General features: G+C 43.9%; 1 protein-coding gene across 1 annotated transcript; it reads left to right on the top strand.

The window, feature by feature from the left end:
* The first annotated feature begins 10051 nt into the window (after positions 1 to 10051).
* On the top strand, positions 10052 to 16018 carry PRXL2A (peroxiredoxin like 2A). The gene is made up of 5 exons (XM_009505630.2): positions 10052 to 10231; positions 10598 to 10689; positions 14169 to 14309; positions 15232 to 15396; positions 15534 to 16018. The coding sequence occupies exons 1-5, from the start codon at positions 10054 to 10056 to the stop codon at positions 15630 to 15632; spliced, it is 675 nt and encodes a 224-aa protein (XP_009503925.2). The 5' UTR covers positions 10052 to 10053; the 3' UTR covers positions 15633 to 16018.
* Positions 16019 to 17365: the final 1347 nt, after the last annotated feature.

Below are 17365 nucleotides of genomic sequence, written 5' to 3'. Positions count from 1 at the left end.
CCAAGTTCTGTCCAAATGACCCAGACTGGCATCAACGCCTTTAGTAGCAGGGTTATTTTGGTCTTTTGACCTGGATGTTCTTTTAGCAGAAGAGGTCATGGAATTCTTTTCTCAGCAGCTCATCTACTACTGGAGAAGCATAAATTTATTAGAGAAAGCCCAGTTTTCTTCCTTAGTGCTTGAACAAATAATTCTGAGTAGCAGCTAAATCAACCAGTAAATCAGCAAGTTATTTGAAATCTTACAAACTGGTCACTTCCAAGCTTTATATACTTAAACATTTACACCAGTTTTTCTAGCTACATACAACCAACTTGGTGAGATACGTTACTTGACTGAGTATAGAAACTAGCTGTCCTAAGGACAATCTAGGACACTTTAGTTGTATTAGTAGCACAAGCAGCCTTGCCTTTACTAACTACATCAGTCACAGAGATTCAGTTTTGTTTTAGTTACACTTACCTGACATAAAGATACTAAAGACTGAAGGACAGACAGAAGGACTAATGACCTCATCCGCTCTTTCCAAAGGCTTTGGTTATCTGTTGCGTTGTTGTGAATGGTAGGCTTCATCTGTGATTCAGTGTTTATTAGGCCATTGCCAAGAGAGGTTTGTGTAAGCGTCTGTATACCCGTTATAAAAGACTTCTTAATCCTTTCTTCCTGCTCTTGTCCAGGCGGAGGGTGTTGCACCAATCTCTTCTTGGAGTTCCACTGTGAACCGCTTATGCAGGTGAAACTGATTTCAAAAGACCTCTAGGTCCTTCGGTTTCTTCAGTGACTATTGCACCCTGATCTTAGTTAAGATAAATCTGTGATCCTGCCTCCAGGCTGTCCGTAGACAGACTGGTGCTTTTATTTCCTCCAAATCAGGATGAGGTTGGAAAGACCACCACATGAGTACCTCCGAGTACAGCCTCCAAACAAGAGATGGCTTTTGCCTGGTCTAGCTGAAACCTATCTGTGTGGATATGCGTTTAGAAGGCCATGGGTGAGAAGTTCAAGCTGTATTTATGTATATCTGCATCCAATCTTATTGGCTCGATACAGAAAATCTTAATTGAGTCTGGAAATCCTTCTGCAGACATAGGGCCTAGATCCTGCCTTAGCCCACCACCGTCTGTTTCCTCATTGCTTTTGAGATTTCACGTTTCCTGATAGAAAAGACTGGCTTGTATTAAACAAACTGTTGTCTAATGCCACCCTTGGTCTAAAGCTGATCTATCGAAGCATGATCCAACAAGAAACAGAAATAATTAACTTCTGAAATAACAGAGCTTTGTCATTTTGTGTGTGAGTTGAAAGTTTCGTAATGCTAGATCATGTTTTAGCATAGATACCGACAGAGTGCATGCTGGGGGACTTCTGCACAGGCATGCTAGGGGAATTTAATTAGCTGATATACAAGCAGTTTGCAGACTGATACTCTTCATTGAGTTTAACTGCTGTAAAATTATGAAATCAGGAAGAGAAGGGCTCGATGTGCTTCTTAAGAGCACTATTCAAAACCTGAGAACTAGAAATGTCCTTTTCATGTGTGTTAGGGACTTTGTTATTCTCTTTAACAGGAAAAATGTGTGAATAGCATCTGAATAGCTGGATGGAAAAGCTAAGCTATTACAGATCAATCATAATACGATTTTATTCAAGAGGGAAAAACAGAAAACCAAAGTAATCAAATTCCTGTTCAGCTTTCCTGCCAAAATCTCACTACCTTTCTAAAGCACGGAAGGCAAGGATAGTCTAACAAGACTAATAAGGACAAAGGAGTTGTTGCTGCAGCTCCACTTACACAACACAGTAGCTTCTCTTGGAAAGCCAGCCTTTCTGGAGATGTAGGCAGGGAACGTTGGATTCCAGTATTTTCACGACACCATTTTTCTTTGAGTTCTGCGTCTGCTAGAAGTGTGCATGCATTCAAGAGACTTCACTGCTGTGTAAAGCGGGAAGATGTTCTTGGGTGGAATCCAGATGTGCAGGCTCAGATATTTCTGCTTTTTTTTTTTTTCTTGTTAACAATAGGGACAAATTAAGTCAGTGTCACTTCTGTGATTAACTGCTTATTGTTCTTGCCTGATACCTTGTCACAGACTCCTACTCAGAGCAAAGAATAAATAAAAAGATGTTTTCATCCTGTGATAGGTGGTTTTTTATCCCCCTCAGGAATACTGGCTACCTTTGCATTGTGAAGGCTGGCTGCCAGACTGCTAGAGGTGTAATGTGCAGAGGCATCGTTAAGACAAAAGTTTGGTGTTTTGTTTTGTGTGCTTACCATGGCAACAGAAATAATGGAGCTGTAATTCTACCACTGCCATTGTTGACAGCTGGAGCCACAACCATGATAAAATTCAGAAGAAAGGAATGTCGATAGCCTGCAGAAACTAGGGGTTTAATTATATGATGATGGCGACCAAATTCATCAATCATTTTTTTTGTCGTAATGTTTTTCTGAAGATTGCTGTGTCACAGTGGCAAAGATCCACATATTCTAATGCTGACTGCATTTCAGAAACGGTGAGAAAGCCGCTTGAGCAAATCATGTTTGGTGTTGACAGAGAACCTTCCCACACTGGTTAAAAAGTAGTTATTTGGTTTCATATATTTCTGAGAAAAAAAGCAGCCCCAAACCCTATAGTCCTCCCAGACTCCCCAGCTCTTTCAGGTAGTCCAGTAATGCTCTTTCTGCCATGAAGTTTCCTCAGGTTGTTTTTTAATTGCTGGTAAATTTGAGTGACTCTGGGGCTTTTTGTAATCCATTTGGTTTTTAAAAGCATGTGTATAGTTAAAAGCATAGCTACCACAGTTTGGGGCAAAAAGACCCCAAATATTTTCCCTGCAACTGCCTGAGACTGTGCCATTCTGACATGTACTAAGCGACGTGATGCAACGGGGCTCTGTCCTGCAAAGCGGCTGTCCAGCAGCGCAGGGCCGCCCCGCTTTCCCGTGGGAGCAGGGCAGCGTGGCCGGGGAGCAGCCGGCCTCTGGGATGCGGTGGGGCCTCGTGCGCAGAGGGCTCTGCCGGCGTGCTCGGGCAGGCTTCCAGGCGGTGATTTCTGGTGCATCCCAGCACACGTGGCGTGGTGCCTCCGGTTTGGTCTGTGCTGGGTCAGAACCGCGATGCTGTCTTTGCTTCCGATTAGCAGAGACCTTGTTTTGTGGTGAGATTCCTCAAAATACCAAGCTTTGCGCTAAGGTTAAACAGAAACGGCAATGAAGGGGTAAACCGAGCAGGTCTAACCAGAGCGGCTGGTGACTCCCAGGTAGGAGGGAGATAAGAAAAGGCCGTTTGGCCTAGTTTGGCCTAGATAAGCTCGGGGCATGCTGAGTGGCGCTCAGCCATTTGGAATGTCGACTCTCCGGTGCCGTCAAAGAAGTTACAGTCGTTCTCCTGCGCTGCTTGTTGCAGTTACCTTGTGTCACCGACTGGACTGTGCCGCCATTGCTACCGCCTTTTTTTTGTTTGGTTTTGGTATTTTAAGTGCCAGGTTAAGAGGAGACCTCAGGAGATAGTCCCAAGGTAGCGAAGATGAGTCCTCCGAGTTCGCGCCTGGAGCAGTGCCTAATGACCACAAGCAACTCCAGCGCACGTTCGTTGAACGATGTTGTGACATGTTACTGGCTGGCTTATCTGAGCAAGTATATTCTTGAAAGTAATATATATGTAAGTGTTTTAAGTGCCCCATTAATGAGACTACTTGAATGATAAGCTCGCTACATCCCCGGCCTTCGGTCATTATGTTTGTTCTGCCTTAAATTCGTTTAAGCACAGTATCTTATAATGCATTTCGTTTCTTTGCTTAGCCTGGAGCTAAAAAAAAACCCAACCCGTGAGGAGAAAACAGGTCCCAGGAGGGAAGAGAAGGTTTTTTACTCATTCCAGCCCCTGACGGCGGGGACGATCCCCCTCCGGAGGGCGGGCGGGCGGCGCGGTGGCTGCGCGGAGGGCGGTGCGGTGGCTGCGCGGAGGGCGGTGCGGTGGCGGCGCGGGCGCGGCGGGCGGTGCCGGTGCCTGAGCCGAGGGAGGGAAGGCGGGAGGCAGGCAGGGAGTCCCCCCCCCGTGTCCTGCGGCGGGGCCGGGAGCCGCGCGGTGCAGTGCGGGGCCGCGGTGTGAGTGCGGGCGCGGGGGGCGGCGGGCGGGGAAGGACGCGGGAAGCAGCGGCGGGCGGGGGCCGGGCTGTCCCTGTCAGCGCCGCCGGGCCTGCGCCGCCTCCCGCCGGCCTGCCCCGCTGCCCCGGCCCCTCGCCCCGTCCCCGCCCGCCGGGCGCGGTGCGTGGCCGGCCCCCGGAGAGGGGGGCGCGACCGCTGCGGAGCCAGGGGCCGGGGCGCGGGCGGCGCAGGGCGGCGTGAGGGGCCGCTCCCGTCACGGCCGGGCGGCCGTTGGACCCGCCGCTCCGCGCGCCGGCAGCGCCCGGCTGCCGCCCCCCGCCTGCGGGGCTCTGCGATCCCGTCCCGGCGGTTTAGCGTGTCGCTTAACCCGGGCGTACGCGGGCGCAGGACGGCCAGCGGACGGCGAAGGGGCGCCGTGCCTCGCGTCACCCCGAACGCCTTGGTTTGGTCTCGTGTGCGGTCGCACTCCTCGAATTTAGGAAATGCGCTGAGCGCACCTCGGGGCTGCTTGAGAGACCGGCACAGGGCCCTCCCGCCTTCTCTAGAGCCACAGGGAGAGTTTCCCCATCGGACCCGGTTCGTAGCAGAGGACAGAAAGGGCAAACTCGGTTATGGGGGAATTGTTCTCAGCTGGGCTTATCTGTTGAGACTAATGCGCTAAAGCCCAGTTTATGGGTAGAGCCGCCCCTGCTCTATGGGTTGGAGTTAAAACATACATTGATTATGTTGTATATTTGCTTCTAGCGACGAATAACGTTGCTCTTAAGAATTGGGTAATACGAGGAATGCGAAAGTTCAACTACAAGCAAGGCCTAAGAATCCGAAAAGGTGGCAAAATAATTCTTAATTTTAAGCTTGAATCTGTAAGGGTTGCAGCTGGGTTGGAACAGGCAGGACCGCTTGCTGCCTGGCAGGTCGCTGTGGTTTTGGTGAACGCTGATTTGCGTTATTAGTGGGTCAGTCGGTGTTCCCCTTCTCCCCCACCTCAGCAGGCTGTCAGAGCACGTACCCTTCCTGCTCTGGATCCCCAGCAGACCCAGCAGCCAGTTCAGTCTGTAGGATCTTCACATAAGTACTTTTTGGTACAGTTTGGTGCTCCAGTACTTCCCCCATCTCTGTGGTATCTGCGTTTTGCTGATTGAGCAGGGATTTTAGTTTTCCCATACATAGTATGTGTTCCCTCTGAACGCACCTAGAGAGCTGGAAGATTTCCAAAGCGTTGTGCTGGAGCTCTTTGCTCTCCTTTGCTCAGAAGAAAAGGGTTGTTGAGATGTTTGGGTTCTTTAAAACATTCTCAGAATGGGGGAGATTATTTGGTCTAAGAACTAACTCCCTTTCAAGGGAAGGAGTATGGTTTGCTTGCTTGACACAGCAACCTCCTCAGCTAGAGCCAAGCGTGGTGTTGCACTGAATTCAATAATGAAACGTGCAGACTGGGAATAAACCTAAAAAGATGCTTGTTATTCTCCACACAAGGAATGGTTTGTTACAGGATCTTGACAACAGCGAAAAGAAAAAATCCCTTGTGATGTGAAAATTACTTACGTTCCTGCCATCAGAAACAGGAGGCTTCTTTGTGCATTGATTTTGGCATTAAAAGGACAGTTTAGGTTGAAAGGGACCTTTGAAGTTTCCCCAGTCAAATCCCCACTTAAGCAGGACTAATTTTGAAGATCAGTCAGGATGCTGTATTTTGTAATCCTTAATGGTATTTAAAAGCTCATGAAATCTTGATGAGCATGTTACCAGGCTATTGTGACTTGTAAATTTTCTTTATAGGAGTTAGATTACAAAGATATTTGTAATTATATGACTCATTTCTGGGGGGAATGTCTCATAAAATACAATCAGCTCAACTTACGTTTGGGGTATGCAAGTTGTGACAAAGCTCGGAAGGATTTTTAGGCTCCATATGGAATGTCTTGGGGAAGATGGGGGTGGGAGAGTGGGGAAGAATAAGCAATGGTCAAAGCCGTTTTAGACAAGAGTATGTGTACTAGTGCAGTCCAGCTTGTCAGTGTGCCCACTGAGTGTTTCCACTTTTCCTCATCTGTCTTCTTAGGAAAAGTATGTAAGTAAATCTGTGTGCTACCCTGAGTTTTATTGACAACTTGAAAGCACAGACTTTCCAGGTTTTTTTGACGCAGCTGCAGTGGGTCCTGTTTACACTGGTAAAATAAATGTTTGAGGTCCAGTTGTGGGAGGAAGGGAAATGAGACATCTAGAAACCCGTGTTTTGACTGGTCTTCTTGACACAAAGTGAAGACCATCAGCTGGCACTTAGGGCAGGATTAAGACTAAGCTTGTTTAAATTCTGGTTAGCTGAGTACTGACAGACCATAAAATAACTCGCTTATCTTGGAGATCTCTTGTGGTCACCACAAAAACACACAAAGAGATGTTTTTCCTTTTTCCTTTGGCCTCTGCTCTCTATAAAGAGAAGTGCTTCTGGAGGTTTTGGCAGAGTTGAAAACTTGCAGATCTGATAGTTCCAGAGAAAATGCTCTTTAGCAAAGGGGTGTTGCCACTAAAGCAGGTAGCCTAGCGTGGAAATGCTGGGTTAAGTCACCAATACAGCCTCTATATTGAAGCTTTTTTCTAGCATTGTGCATTGGGATGGCTTTTTAATTGTTTCCAGGGTTGTTTGTATTGTTGGCAGGCGGTGTGCACGTGTGTGTGGGTGTTAGAAGTAGAATAGGCTGAAACATAGGGAAAATACTAGTTGTAAAAATGCACAGCTCTGCAGAAGAGCACAGTTTAGCAGGCAGATCTTGAAGTTTAATGCTGTGTTCCCAGCTTCAGAAAAGCTTTCTGTAATTCCCGTTCCCTGGACTCACCCACCCACCCCAGGGTGAGGGTAGCCATGTGTTCGGTTTAAGGAAAAAAAAAGTTGAATGATTAAGCTACCTTTAAAGCAATCTTGCAGTGGACTGGACAGCTGTCTTTCATAACCACCACAGGGTGACTGTGGCGCAGATTGCTTAAAGGCTGAGAGCCAGGCCTTGGCCGCGAGGCAGAGGCTCCAGAGCTGGACTCCTGCCTAGTCCTGCCCACTCGCCACCCGTGGCAGCACAGTTTGTCTTCTCTCGTGCCTGCGCATTCAGGGGGAGCTGGTGGTGGCTGATGCTGGTGCAGGCTGCACGGGGTCCGGTGAGTGCGTGCGTGCGCCTCAATGTTAAAGGCTTACGGGATGCTCTGTTGTATCTTCTCCTCTTGGATTATGGCTTATGGGATGCCCTGTTGTATCTTCTTACTGTGGATGGTCGTTTGATGTTTAAAAACTCATAGGGTTTGATCACAAGGCAGTAGTGTTTGTATTTCAAGGTGGGGGGGAGGGTTGTAAAGCTAATTTGAGCTTCAGATTTCCTTAACAAACAACAGTTAAACAGAAATGAAGCTGCTAGGTGCAAATGTTCAGCTGTTTTCCATTTAATGCCTTCGCTTGGGGTTCAGTGACATAGATGTGTCGGGGCTCAGCCTGTCTTGTTAGCAAATGTTTTAATAATCCTGGCAGCTCTTTCCCATATGCATTTTTGAAAGTGGCTCGCTATGGTGTTTGCTTACCAGGTGACAAATTTCAGTATCACCATGTAGAGCTGCTTCTTCCATTCCCCTATTGATTTAAAGAGCAAAAGATTCAAGTATTTGAATAGGGTTGGTTTTTTTGTCACTGAGTGGAGACCAAAGAGTCCAATTAAACTACAGAGGTGTGTTGACTAAGCTTAATGATCCCCCCTCTGTCAGCTACCAGTGAGTGGAAGCTGGCTTCTAGCGATACTAGTAATGCTAACAATAATAATAATGCTAATAAAAATAAAAAGCTACTTGAGAACTACTCATGAATCAATTGTCACAAATTTGGCAACATCTGTGTACACAAATGACTTGCACAAGGGATTAATACTTGGTTTCTACCCCCCCTGCCCCCCACCTTGTAACTAAGAATTAAGAGAAGAACAGTTCTTGACCAGACAAGATTCAAGTCCAAAGAATAGTTGGATAATCAAATGCTAGGAGGGAGCAGGGCTGTAGCCTTTTGGGTATGCCACAGAGATTTTAAGTCTTAATACAAGGATGTTGCTGCGCCACAGCAACACTTTTTAAGTTATATTTTGGTCATTCCAAAGGCTGGGGTCAGAATGGTCTCTGATAGAAGTCAGGGGGAGATACCAAAAAGTTGTCATTACAGTATGATTTTACGTTTGAAAAAAGTATGTAGAAAAAGCAGATAATGGTCAAGGAAGGTTTCCCTTGGTTAGAAATAAGTGGTGGAACGGGGGGGTATCTGTTCCCTTATCTGCATTGTTTGTGTGAACTGGCCTTGTGTCCTGCTCGGGATCATGGCTTACTCGCGTTTCTAGATACTGCAATACTGTCTTCCTTGGAACCAAGGATGCTGTTAAAAGAACAAAGGCATCTTTTTTTCCAAATGTTTTCTGGTTATTTCTGCAGACGGGCAGTTGAGTGTATCTGTTTGCCAGTAGTAGTCTGCAGCTAGTTTTAAGGATGGAAAGAAATTTTCTCCTGGAAAATTCTGGGCACCGTTGTTCTGACACAAAGCGAGGAGCTACTCCTAGTTCTTAACTTTCTGAATTACGACAACAGCGAGCTGTGAGGATAGAGATTATGTGTGTCTCTGGTTTATTGCCAGTCACAGTGTGAGACAGTGATATTTTCCTATATTTATGAGGGGGGAAAAAAAACCTCTCCCATACACACAGCAGTATTTACTGAAACAGTTTATCAGGCAATAGGGTTTTGCAGATGGCTCTGGAAAAAAATTGATTCTCCGTATTGTGAAACACTAAAGTTGGGTGACTGCAAATCTACAGCCCTTTGTAACACATAGCTGTTGTGATGTGACTTCTTATACTGCCAAAACTCCAGTGACTCTTGTACCAGTTATTGCTCAGAGCTGGATCTTGAATTTTGCCGATGAGGCAGGGCTAAGCGTGCTTTCCTGCATCCTCGTAACTGACACTGCCTCACGGGAGGGTGGCTGTCGGCCCTTTCTGGGCTTGTGAAACATGCGCAGGGGTCAGGATTGGGATGTGGGGGGTTTGTGGATGGGCGGTGGTTAAATAAAATTGTTACCGATCTAGAGTTGCTGGTAAAAACAAGCAGTGTTTGTACTGTAGGGCTCGAGCAAACACATGTAATGGTTTCCATTGCAGTGTTACCAGTTCTAACTGACGGGTGTGGGTTTAAGTTGTTTGTTTCTGATGTTGTTTCTGCTTTAGCAAGAGTGGAAGTAGGTTAGCCTGTAGAAGGTGCTGTCCAGGGCATGTTTGTCATGTTGGATCACTGTGCCTAATGAAATGGTTGCAAGTCTACATATTTCTGTCTGCAGGCATGACTGATAAGCTCTTACTTTGGCTTGGAGCCTCCCTTGGTTCTAATGGGGAACTGTAAGGAGGAGGAAACATTACCAGTTATGGTGAAGCAGATAATAGATTTATTTTTTTTATTAAGTGTTCTGGGGTATATTTGTAAAATTCACTGTTTAATGTAGATTAGTGGGAGGGAAAAACCCATTAAATCTACAAATGCTTCTTTTTTGAAAGAAACCACTGTCTTAGTGTAATAATGTAAGTTACTGGCTAACATAGAGGTCAACTTATCATAGGCTCTTTATTACATGCACACTTCAGTCATCGTTCTCCCCATTACATCTGAGCACTTTAATAATGAATGGTTTTGTCAGTCTGGTAGCAGGATCAGGTAAGAATATCTTTCTAATAGTTTTGATGTGGGTCAGGCACAGAACTGGAATGTAATCTAGATCTTCTAAAACCCAGTTCAGTACATTAATAAATATACAGATCATTTCCAGTCGAACCAAAATTATCCATGTGAGGTTTTAGTTGTTGTTTTAATTCAGTTCCTCCTTGTCTGGCATCATCGATGTCCGGTGTTAAAGCTGCTTTCTTCTTTCTCTTTCTAGAAATGTCCTTCCTGCCCGACTTCGGGTTCTTCACCATGGGCATGTGGTCTGTTGGTCTTGGAGCCATTGGTGCAGCTGTGACAGGGATTGTCCTTGCTAACACTGACTTATTTTTGTCCAAGCCGGAAAAGGCTACACTGGAGTTCTTAGAGGAGATAGTGCTAAAAACTTTGGGATCAGGTAAGATTCTGGATGTTTCAGCCCACGTTCTTTGATAATTGGGCTTTTATAAGAACATTTGTACAGCAAGGGTTGGAAGAGTTTTTCTTAGTCTTTCCTAGTTATGACATGTAGTTGGGTGTCCTTGATAGCAGATAATTCTGGTGAAGGAAAAGCAACCAAAGATTATATTTCTGGATGAAACATAACACACTTCTAAAAAATTAATAAAGCAATAATACTCTGTTATGCATATAGAAATCTTTGATAGAACTGTATTTGAATGTGGAATTCTCTGCAGTGCTTTGTGTTGGTCGTTGAAGTGTTAATCATTATAAACAAGAATGGGTGATATTATTGTTGATGCTGTTTCTCCTGTATAAACAGAACAAAGAACATTCAAAGCAGGTGAGCTGTGGAAGAAGAATGGTGCAGTGATCATGGCTGTGCGAAGACCTGGATGATTTTTGTGCAGAGAGGTACTTGCTAGGCTTGGGAATTAATTAGGAAGAGTTGAGCTCTACTTGCCTAGGTTTCCTTTGAATAAAGGGAGGGGGGTGAAAGGGAGAGTCATCAAATACATCTGAAGTATCTGAAAGGTGGTGTTTCCTGGCCTGAACTGGTTGCCAGCTAACAGCATACTTAGTTTTCTTTGCATCTCGTTTGTATAGCCTAGGTCCTGAGCGTTTTCCTTCTGAAGGCGATGGATACATGATTTTTACATCTGCCAGTGACCTAGCCCATAGTAATTAGAAAGGGAGATTACACAAAATCCAATTGGTAATGAGTCTTACGAGCTAGTTGTATTCCATCTGTCCAAAATAAATCTCTGTGAGCCAGGTAGTCTCTGGTCAAAAGCAGCCCAAGACTGGACTGGCAGAAAGCCATGAGATAAAATCAGCAAAAAAGAGATGGCCATAAAGGGGAGTCCTTCACTGTTCTGGATGCTGAATGTGAGGCAGGAAGGTAAGGAGCCTGAAGACAAGGGGTTACTGTTCCATAACAAGGTGGGTTGGGAAACAAAATTTGATCCTTAAGTTGGCATTAGGCTCTGTGGGCGGAGGTGGGAGGAGACACTTAAAATACGATTTGAATGTACTGTGTGCTTGGGAACAGCCGTAACTTGCACCTTGGCCATTATTTTTCTCATAGCTATGGGGGAAAATAGCTATTATGTTGTTACTCACTACTTTATAGCATGGAGTAATTAATATCGCAATCACTTAATTGCAGGATCTGTTCCCATCAGTAGTAACTGCTTAAGTATGTGCAGAAGTCATGGAAGGTTAAAGATTAAAGTACTTTTCTCTTTGAACAGGTGTAGCATAGGCAGGAGGGGAACGCGCTACGTGCCTGACTCCGTGCCTTTCCCGTACAGTCAGACAGGAGTTCATTAATGGTTTTTAAAATTTTTTTAATGCTAACTTCCTAAGTACAAATAAAGAGCCCAGTTCAGAGAATTGTGGGGTTTTTTCTTTGAAGAAAAAAAAATGAGGAGAGAGAAAATTAATTTTCTAATTCTTATTTTTGGTTCAAAACTTCAAATTTTTAACAGAGGCAGTCATACTACTGATCAGCTAATTAGGGCAAAGAATTGTTTTGTATTTTAACTGTGGAGGTGGATGGAAAAGCTTTTAAATTGTCTAACCTTGAAGTTATTTTTGATTGTTGAATACTCAAAGCATTTTTGTGAGCTGACTCTTGCCGTCCTCCTAAGAACAGTGTAGTTGCCCTTTTTTTTGTCCATTAATGTTTCTCCATAGTATGACAGCTGCTTCTTTCCCCACTGTCATTTACCCTGAGTTGGTGGAACGGTTCAATAGAGTGACTTGCCGTGTATGTTAACCTGCAGGCAGTGGGGTTTTATTTTTTTACAAGAGAAAAAATACACTGGCTTCCCACTATCTTACACTTTGGTAAGGATGTTGAACTTTGTCCATGTTGACAGCACCAAGAAGGAATATATACTTCCCTGGACAAAGTGGTGGGGTTGAAAAGTGGCCATTCTCCTTCATAGATCACCAACCTGATGTTGGTGGTAAGAACATGCTTCCATTACCCACTCCAGAGGATGTCACAAACCCTACTGGAGTGATGTCTTTGGATCCTTCAGAATTGAGGCCTGTAGACTTAAGAAATATGGAGTCTTTTATCTTTGTCATCTGCATCCTAAATCATCAGATTCCATTTTTGCTATTTAATATAGACCATGTTTAACAGGACTACACTTCTATATCTCATGGCCTGGATCTGGCCGTGTAGTGATCCAGTGCTCCAGTCACTGCCAAAGCACCATGGACTCGCTAAATATTGTGGGTATCAACCAAAGCAGCCTAAAGTAGCAGTACTCCTGCCTAGTACTAAGGTAGCTGAACTATCAGAGGGACAGACTGAAATGGGAGTTGTTCTTTTCGGTTGCCTCTGCCTTGGTGGAGATAGGAAGTGTTCTGCTTGGGTGTGCTTGTCTGCTTTTTACAAAAACATTAAACAGTTTCACAGACTAGATGAAATGGCCACAGCCCTGTGGTAAGGCTGTGCAGCTCTTGTGTGCTATAATATTCCCACAAAAATAAGACTTCTTTGCTTTCTCTTATTGTATCATTTTTAAATAGCAGTAAAGAAAAACAAGTCAGGTCTAGTCCCAAGATACTGTTTGAAGTCTAATCTCTTGAGATTTTTAAAACTTAACTATGCTTTTACATTACCCCTCCCAAAAGCCAAGCAAGGAGATACAAAATAAACCCCACCAAACTGCTGAAGCGCCTTTCTCCAAAAGGCTAGTGAAGGTTCGATGGTATCACTATGTCTCCAGAAACAACAGTTTCTGGTCTTATGGGGACCCCGCTGCACTAGTCTGGAACGTCTGTTTTCAGACGTGTTATGTCACAATACAACTTTTTGTCTTGATGATTATGAGAGTTTTGAACTATCTAAAAAATCCCAGATAAAATTGCTATTAACCCCCCTTTCAGAAAGATCATAAGGCATTTTGTTGAGGAAATATAGAAAATAATTACCAGATCTTTAAGAAGAGAAAAGCAGGGAAAGATCTAACAAGTGTACACTATGATCCTTTAACTTGCACACTCACCACTCAGTGTTTGCTTGTGATGCTGATTCATCCTTTTTCATTTCCTCTGAAAAAGACAGAGAGTAGTGAACTGGACAGCTGCCCTTAACCTTTCACCTTTCTCTAATGACTTTTCTCCTGTCTGTTTACTCCATCTTTCTGCTACTTGATGCACAGTAAATGCCAGACATCCCGCAAGCCTTTGAGTTAAGGCATTTCGGTTAGGTGGCTGAGGGTGTTCATGTAAACTGTGTTTAGTTTTTAAAGTGTGGAGTTCTTTGTGGGAATTTTGTCCAGTAAAAATTACCTTTCTCCATTGGAGATGAGAAGAAACATATTTGCAGTGTGCATTTGTTGGAAACCTCGGAAGCCTGTGTACAAACTGTGGGAGCCGAGATTCCTTTGGCAGAACAAAAAACCCAGCAAATGAGTGGCAACACTCTTGCACACCAGAAAAAACAGTACTGCTTCTGGGATACTGAAGGTGTATGAAGAAATTCCCTGATTATTTTCACTGGGAAAGTTAAGCGATGTGTGGGCACTATCTTTTTGCTGTTCTGTAAACACTTTAAAAGATAGTTGAAGCCCTAGCACAGGCAAAGCATAACTACAGCTTTGAGTTAAAAATATTTATCCAGGATTTTAATGTTTTATCCAGTAAATGCTCAAAATATCTCCTTCCTCTGTGTTTAATGAAGAAAATTTTAGTAAATCTAATGAAGGTCTGCCTAAGAGTAGAGCTAGCTTAAATGTCTGGTTTACGGGCCTGTTTCTGTTTTGTGCCTCAGGCTAGGATTTATGTACGTTTCTGATGCTCTTGACATTCAAGGTGAAGCTTTCCTACCTCCATCTACTCTCTGAAACGTTTGGGTTTTTTTTCTTTCTTAGGAGGCTTCTGAGCTCTCCTCTCTGAAACCTCAGCTGTCCAAGCTGGGAGTCCCTCTCTATGCTGTTGTGAAAGAGAAGATAGGGACTGAAGTGGAGGATTTTCAGCATTACTTCAAAGGAGAAATCTTTCTGGATGAAAAGGTACAGTGAAGTCGGTGTTCTCCGTTTGTTTAAAAACAAGCTCACAAATATCCTATAAATAATATAGTTAGAATGTGGCCTGAATGAGAAAGGCTTTAGTAGCATTGTAATTTAAGAAGTTAATTAGCTTTGCTTTTCTATATATATATCCTGCTCAGGTTACAAACTGCTCTATAGCTATGCACTGATAACACACTGTTGCAGGATTATTCCCCCTCTCTCCTTTAACAGGTAAACAATATGGCCTATTAATATTTATTCCTTTCTTACACTGGCTCTGTGACTTGCTGATGTTTATGATGTGTGAATCAAGGTCTGAAGGTGACAGACATAATTAATTTATGACGTACAGGCTAAATTGCAGTGATGTAGCTTGTCCCAGTGCACTGGCACATGCTCTATTGCCAGTGTCATGTCCTACAAAACCACAGCCCTCCTTACTCCTTAACCCAGAAGAGGCATTTAGAAGTCATTTGGCTTCTGATGGAAAAAGGGTATGTAATACTCAAAATCAACTAGAAGATACCTTTGTTTTCCCTTTGATAAAGTTTCAGGACTAGGCACCACTGCCATCTCTTTACCAGCAGTTTTATTGCCATACTTCAAAAATAAGATGATGTTTATCACAAAACACCCTTGTTGTCGGCAGTAGGGATGTAGATGCACATGGGGCTTAAATGCCTGTAGATCCCCTTAAAATCCACAGGAATGGTGGCGGTACCTCTGGTTGGCTGTGTGGACGTAGGTGGTCAGGTGATGTGTTAAAGAGGTTAGTTCAGGTGCAATTTCTTTTTAGCTCTGCCTGGTTAGCTTTTGTGTGTTTTGACCCTTCTCGGATACAGGGTTGGCTGGTTTCCTGAATGTCATTTGGGAGGAAAAGTCCTTTTCACTGTTTGCTGAGATATTTTCTGTTTCCCTGCAGAAAGGCTTCTATGGTCCACGCAGACGAAAAATGATGATGTCGGGCTTCTTCCGCATTGGAGTCTGGCAAAATTTCTTCCGTGCTTGGAAAAGTGGGTATAGTGGTAACCTGGAAGGAGAAGGATTCACCCTGGGAGGAGTATATGTGATTGGGGCAGGAAGACAGGTACTGCAGGTCATCTCGGAGGCTTCTGTGTCTCCTGTAAAATGAAAAGTTTATTTTCTGGAATTGTTCAGTTGCTGGTCAGTGGATCTCCCGTGGGGAGACTAGTGTATGAATTTCTCTCTTGTGTCTTTGACTAGGGTGTTTTGCTGGAGCATCGGGAGAAAGAATTTGGAGACAAAGTAAGCCTACCATCTGTCCTTGAAGCTGCTGAGAAGATAAAACCGCAACCTTCATAAGCAGAAAAATAGTTGCACGTGATTCTGATCACAGCTTGAAACGTAGAGTGAATCTGTTCCTTGAACGTGCAGTCTAATTGCTTCTTAACTATTTAGTGATCAACACAGAGGAAAGCTTCTCTACTCAAACATAGAAAATGATGAAAATCCTCCTGGATCTTTTTTTTATTGTTTTGCAGCGTTCAGGTGGTCAGGATTTCAACTGCTCTTTTGTGTCTGACTGTATTAATGAAAGGCTGGGTCTAAAATCTGACCTAGCCTAGATGTTTTCAGTCAGAGACAGTCAGTTGAAAACCTGTCTACCTAGGGGAGCAAAAGTCCACTAAGGCTGGAGTAATGGAGCACCAGCTGAGGTTGAAGGATAATAAAACTTCATGTAATTGAAATGCCTTCGTTTTTTGCTTTTTCATTAACATGTAAACACATTTGTATTTCTAGAGGTCTAAGTCCAGTCAGTCTAGATTATTCTGAGATTCTGCGGTCAAGACATGCCACTACGTCTAGCCAGTGAGTTTCTTGTTAATTAACTGCTGGCTCTAGATCTTCCAGCTTCTTGTGTGATTCCCTGCAATGAAGATTGAAGACATCTGATGTTCACTTTAGAAGATAATTGTGGCAGGAGGGCAAGTTCCTTCTTGTGTTTAAGATTCTTAAAAAGAAAAAAAAAACAAAAAGGAACAATATCAGCAGATTAGGTAGAGTTTCCATCCTGGCTTGAGTTCTGCAGTAGAATGGCTGGGCTGTTACTCCTAAAAATAGATGTAGTGTTGCACAATATGATCCCTGAGAGCCAGTACCATACATAGCCAAATATACGTAGCTAGAGTGAAGTATGAACAGGACAGCATGAATTTTCCAAATGTGCTGATGTTTCAAAGTCTAAACAAATTTTAATGTTGCACTTGGAAAGGATTATCAAGTGTTGCATATCCTTCACTAGCTGGTGTATGTAAAAAATGTGCGGGTTATAACATAGAAAGCTAGCACAAAAATGGAAGGATTCTTTTGTCCTGGCAGCAGGTCAATCTGAACTGTCATTCTGCTTTCTTCTGACTCTAAAATTAATGAAACCTTCATGTATCTATCGTTGGTACTGAGGGCAGGGATACTTGGCACCTCTGAAACTTCAGTAATATGGCTATTTTTGCTCTGGGTGCCAGCGCCTATCCACCGGTGGTGTTGAGCTGTGTGCAAAGAATGGTCATACATGATGCTGACCGTATGAAACCTATATGCCAAAATGTCTAAACCTTCAGAAACAGTGAGGCCTGGCTTTAGTCTGGGTTAAATCAGTTAATGCAGGCTTTAAAAATACATCATTATGGATGAAATCCTGACTTCTGGTTGGGGTTTTTTTATGTCCAGGCAGAACTAATTTTAACTAAAAATATTTGTGCGCTTCAGAGCGTTCTTCACATTTCTCTGAAACAACACTAGCAGTGCGGATTTTGAGTGATTCGTACATCCACCAAGAAGTTTCATTTCAAAACTAAATGGAAATTGGACTCGTGTATGCTACTGTCATCAGAAATCTGTGTTTGTTTTGGGAGACGGAGGAAGGAGGAAGGAACAGGAGTTTGGAGAGCAGGGCAGCAAAGTCTACAGCAAATTGATTACATGATGCAGACTTTATAAAGGCTCTCCTAGCATTCAGAGCCTGGTGCAGAGAACCGTGTGTTGTCTGTGTCCATGTTGGGAGCTTCTGGGTAAGTATGCCCATAAGATGGTGTCTC

Source organism: Phalacrocorax carbo, chromosome 13 (assembly GCF_963921805.1).
Source record: "Phalacrocorax carbo chromosome 13, bPhaCar2.1, whole genome shotgun sequence".
In the NCBI taxonomy this organism is placed as follows: Eukaryota; Metazoa; Chordata; class Aves; order Suliformes; family Phalacrocoracidae; genus Phalacrocorax; species Phalacrocorax carbo.
This window is presented reverse-complemented; position numbering and strand designations above follow the sequence as displayed.